At 48.5% G+C, this 4,848-nt stretch overlaps 1 protein-coding gene across 11 annotated transcripts in view; it reads right to left on the bottom strand.

Annotated features, from left to right (window-relative positions):
• MLLT10 (MLLT10 histone lysine methyltransferase DOT1L cofactor) overlaps positions 1–4,540 on the bottom strand; it is a 161,266-nt gene extending 156,726 nt beyond the window's left edge. For 4 of the 11 annotated variants that reach the window (XM_031444711.2, XM_064479378.1, XM_064479377.1 and 1 more), the window contains exons 1-3: positions 4,243–4,539; positions 3,925–4,084; positions 1,325–1,404 (exon numbers count right to left, since the gene is read on the bottom strand). In XM_031444711.2, coding sequence (XP_031300571.2) covers positions 1,325–1,404; positions 3,925–4,084 — 240 coding nt within the window. In that variant the 5' untranslated portion in view covers positions 4,243–4,539. Of the gene's footprint in view, positions 1–1,324; positions 1,405–3,924; positions 4,085–4,216 lie in introns of all 11 variants that reach the window. The other 7 variants (XR_010377934.1, XM_064479374.1, XM_064479376.1 and 4 more) reach the window with 7 other exon arrangements.
• Positions 4,541–4,848: the final 308 nt, after the last annotated feature.

The raw sequence follows: 4,848 nt of genomic DNA, 5'->3' as shown, positions 1-4,848 counted from the left end.
AGCTGAAATAAAGTGTGTCCTCAAAAAAATCTTTTAAGATAACTACCTTACTCACCTAGATATCCTGACCATGCCCTCAGAAAGGAAAAAGTAAAAAAAAAAAAAAAAAAAAAAAGGCAACAAGTGGGATCTGGGGCAAACAATGCTGGCATTTACCACTCCCCATTTACCTCTTTATCCTCCCTCTCTTGACACCCACTTTCCTATTTTCTAATCTTTATCTGGCCTTCAGGCTACTGTGGCACACTCTGAAACAGCCTCTCCTTATCGTGGGTGTTTACTACTAAATTAAAGCATAACTTTCTTTCCTTGGTGACCCATCAACCCCAAACCATAACATGCTACAAAGAGGGAAAAAAAAAGAGTAACCCTATACATACTTCATCAAGTCCTAAAATTGCTATGATTGATTTTATCCTCCATTTGCTAATCCCCATTGTTGTAACACGAGAACAACAGCTATAATTCTGCTACATGCATTCTAACACACCAACAAAACATATCAACGGAAAACTGCTCTGAGTTTCACAATCCTACATAGGGTACTCAGTCATTATTTCTTGCTAATCAAAAATTGCCCCAAAATAAAAGCTTTCATTTTTGCTATCCAGGTAAGTAGAGAAGTTAAAGTGTTTGTTTTCTACCTTGTCAAATTCTCTAGGTAACCCCAAAAGGAAGGAACTACCACATTGCAAATGGTAATACTGTTTATGACTAGTGAAGATTGAATCTATTCCTCCCTCATATTTCTAAAAGTTCAACTGGAAAAATGCTTTTGGGCACAAAGAATAAACATTCCTCCGTCATCGTTACAGAAGGTTTACAAAAGTGTTCAGAAAGGTTAACCAGGAAAAAGGAAGTTTTATGTTGCTTTTGCCAAAGAGACTGAATGTATGAAAATACTGAGCATTCACAGTTAAAACTGTACATGTGTAGATGTAGTAAAAAGCAATGTGAATCATTAAATCCCTATACGTTTTTTTAACTCATTAAACAAAACCTAGCGGAAGTATCAGTATTGTATACCCTACCACCATTACACTCCAAGTGTGATTAGCCAATTTAACCTTTAAACCAGTGGGTAGGGCTAATGAAGCACAAATACAACTTCATATTTTATCCATTCAAAGTATCCACTGATACATACTTATGAGGTTCAATTTGTTTTTCAGATTTTATAAAATAAGTTTAAAACTCCAAGTCAATATTTGCCCCAAATTCAATATTTGAACAAGACTGAAAACCCTTCAAAATGAAGTAAGAGTACGTAGCATCCTAAGCTACTCACTTAAGTATTTTAATGTTTTTGATAAACAGTCCTTACCACTCTGGCTGCTCTCTCCTGAGATTCACATTTTCTGCAAAACCATGGTCCAGTGGGTACTTGAACAATGCCATAGCAAGCTGTTGGGAAATAAAATGTTTTAATATGTGTTAAGATTTGAAGAATTATGGAAATCAAATATCTTTTCAAAGCTCTATTAATTCTCTCTCAAACTATTCACGTAAACCACTTGCTTTACTTATTATACATATCACTTAAAAATATGACATTTTAATAAAAACATTAAAATGTCAATCTTTTGCTCCATTTAAAAGTATGAACATGAAAAATTTCAATCATATTCTTTTGTTAGAAAATGTTAGCTAAAATTTAAGAGTTTTTTTTACAGAAAATAACTCAAAAATTTGTTAATTCATTCCTGCATTAATTCATTCCTCAAGTTGAATAGCAAACATTTTAGGCATGTGAAAATGAAAATATTTCAAGTCACCTTTCAAAACCAGAAAGATATTGCAGGGAAAAAAAATTAAATGTAACATTAAAAGTGAAAGGCTTCCATTTAAACAAAATGTCCAGAACAGGCAAATCTATGGAGACAAAGAGTAGATTAGTGGTGGAGTAGGGCTAGGGGAGTTGGGGAGAAATGGAGAGTAACTGTTAATGGATCCAAGGTTTCTTGTTAGGGTGATGAAAATATTCTAAAATTGACAGTGGTAACAAATCCAAAACTGTGAATACACCTAAAACCAGTGTGAACTGTACACTTTAAGTGGGTGAATTGTATGGAATGTGAATTACTTCTCAGTAAAGCTGATATTAAAATGCATGTAAACTACATATTTCTAAATATATAACGTGATTGTTCCAAAAAGTGATGTGAATATACCACACATCTAAATCAGTCTAGTTGCTTAAAAAATTGTTCTATATTAACATTTAACTCAAAATTAAAAAATTCTCCAAAAACCTAAAAATACTTAATACCTGGTTGACAGTCTCTCTAATGAGCTTGCTCAGAGACAACCTGAAAACATCTCAAATATTGGAAAGCTCTTAAGGAATACAAAAGCAGCATAAATTTTTTTTAAAACTACAAAACCTAAAGTGCTAATCCCTTCTAAAATGTGCAAACATGCCACAGTAAAAAAATGTTGTATCAGCCAAATATAGATAGCATCAATGTCCAAAAACGTGTATTTTAATTCGGAAATGCTTCTAGAGAGAAAATTTTAAGACTTAAATAAACATTTTCTAAATTGGGATATGAGACCACTACTACTTAGCAAAACTTCATCATTTATCATCCAATTCGTAAGTAATGCCTCTACAAATGCCAATGAACACTGTAACGGAAATACAATAAACCAGTTCCAAGACCTTAAAATTAGTACCTAGATTCAAAGCAAGTTGTTTCCACCCCTTAGAAAAAGAAGGTGTGCAACTCTGTTCTTCCTGAAAAGAAACTGGGAGTAACTGCATTCTCTAGTCAGGTTACTCACAATCCCCCAAGTCTCCCCTCCCATTCTGAGACCCCATTCTGTAAAGATGGCAGTTCAGCCCCTTATATTCAGTCGGTTGGTGTGTCCCATACACTACGGAACCTCTGCGTCACCCAATGCCAGACTCAGAAATGGGAAGGGAGGTGGGTTCGTGAATAACAGGGGGCTACAAGAGCCACCAAAAAATTGCCTAGGTTGTTTCAGTCTCAATTCCTTCCCACACAAAATGGGAAGACAGATAAAAGTTCCATGGCCAGAAAGCTACCTTACTAGTGTCCTCGGCTTTTTCGCAAATTCCGAAACTCACCAAACGGAAACACCCAGAAATAAACTAATGCTTCGCACGCCCCTGTTGGCACCGAGCCCCCCCTTCCCCTTTCCCGTCATTTGGCTGGGGAAATGGCCCGACGTAACCCCTCCACAGTTCACCCACCCGCCGGGGCAGCTCGGACCGGCGCTCCGGCGGCGGCGGCGGCAGCGGCGGCCTTCCGCCCTCCTCCGCGGGAAGCTCAGTCCGCGGCGGCGGCGGCAGGGTCTCCGCCAGGAAGCCCGGGGAGCGGCCGCGGGCGCCCCCCTCCCTAATCTAGGGCTGCAGGCCAGCCCCGCCGGCCCCCGACCCGCCCAGCGCCGCGCGCCGCGCGCCCGAGCCCGACTCCATGGCACAGGAAGTCTCCAGACGCTGCGGCAGACGGAGCGGGCGGGAGGGGGAGGGGGAGGGGGCTCCACGTTCCCCAGCCGGAACCCGCAGCAGCGGGGACACGACCGGGGGCCGCGTGCCCCGACCCCCGCCCCGGGCCCCGGCCGCCGCCCCGCAGCCCGCCCGCCCGCCGCCGCCGCCGGCTCCCGCCTCCCGGGGTCTCCAGGCCCGCGGCTCCGGGCGCAGGCGGCAGCCGAATGACACTTGAGTGAGCGAGCGCAGAATCACATGACAGTCCAGGCCACACGCACTTTCTCCCACATGCACAGCCCACACCCCCTCCGCCCCGCCGCGGACCCTCCGAGTCAATCCCGGCTGCGGAACGGGACGGGGGCGGGGCGGGGGGAGGGGCGGGAGGGGAACTGGCAGTTGCTGCCAAGGTGGGGGAAGCGGTGACGGTTGGGAGAGGCCGGGTTCGGCCGGGCGGGCGGTTGGGTGTTTACCTTGATGCACCGCGACGCTGCAGCCGTGCCCGTCGCAATAAACCAGCGGGTTCTCGGCCCAGCCTCTCTCGTCTGAGCAAACGCAACAGCCTCCAATCATCTCCTTCATACTATGGGAGACCTCGTCCTCCAGTGACACGGGCCGGTCGCTAGAGACCATCTAAGAGGGAGTTGGGGGGACCATTAAAAAACACATGCAAGCCAATTAGTGCTTCCCCCCGCACAGCCCCCCCGCGTCCCCGCTCCCTTCCCGGCGCCCCGGCCCCCGCCCGCCGCTCGGCCGCTCGCTCACTCGGGCTTTACCGCTTAGTCACTCACGTTCCGCACAGGAGTCAGGAGCCATGTCCTTGCTGACTCCCCCCACCTCCCCTCCACCGCCTCCTCCGCCTCCTCCTCCTCTTCTTCTTCCCTCCCCACCTCCACCCGGCCGCTAACGCTGGAACCCGGAGAGGGCACACATAATCAAGTAGGCCTCCGCACAGGCGCACTGGGGGGGCTCCCGCTGGGCCAGGGGCAGCGAGGGAGGGGAAGGGGGCTGCGCTTCCTCCTCGGAGCGTCACTCGGCGTGCGCGCCCGCCCTGCGGCCGGCGTGAGAGAGAAGGCCCGGGAGAGGCGAGGCCTGCGTGCGCGCCGCCGCGTCCGGCCGGCAGCCCCGACCTGCCTCCCGGCCCCTTCCCCTCCCCCGCGCCGCTAGCAGCCGCCGAGGTGTGCTGGGGGCGGGGCCGAGGGGAGCCGGCGGCGCGCTGAGGCCGGAACGAGCCAACGGGAGGGTTTGGGGGCGCGCACGCGGGGGCGGGGACGCTGGGGCCGCCTTCCTCCGCGCCTTCCGCGCGAGCTGCGTGTGCACGTCTCGAAGAGGCCTCTGAGGGAGGGACAGTGGGAGGGGAGGATACCGAGGGCCGGGAGGGAGGGGGTTTTGTCAGA

Source organism: Camelus dromedarius, chromosome 26 (assembly GCF_036321535.1).
Source record: "Camelus dromedarius isolate mCamDro1 chromosome 26, mCamDro1.pat, whole genome shotgun sequence".
NCBI lineage: Eukaryota > Metazoa > Chordata > Mammalia > Artiodactyla > Camelidae > Camelus > Camelus dromedarius.
This window is presented reverse-complemented; position numbering and strand designations above follow the sequence as displayed.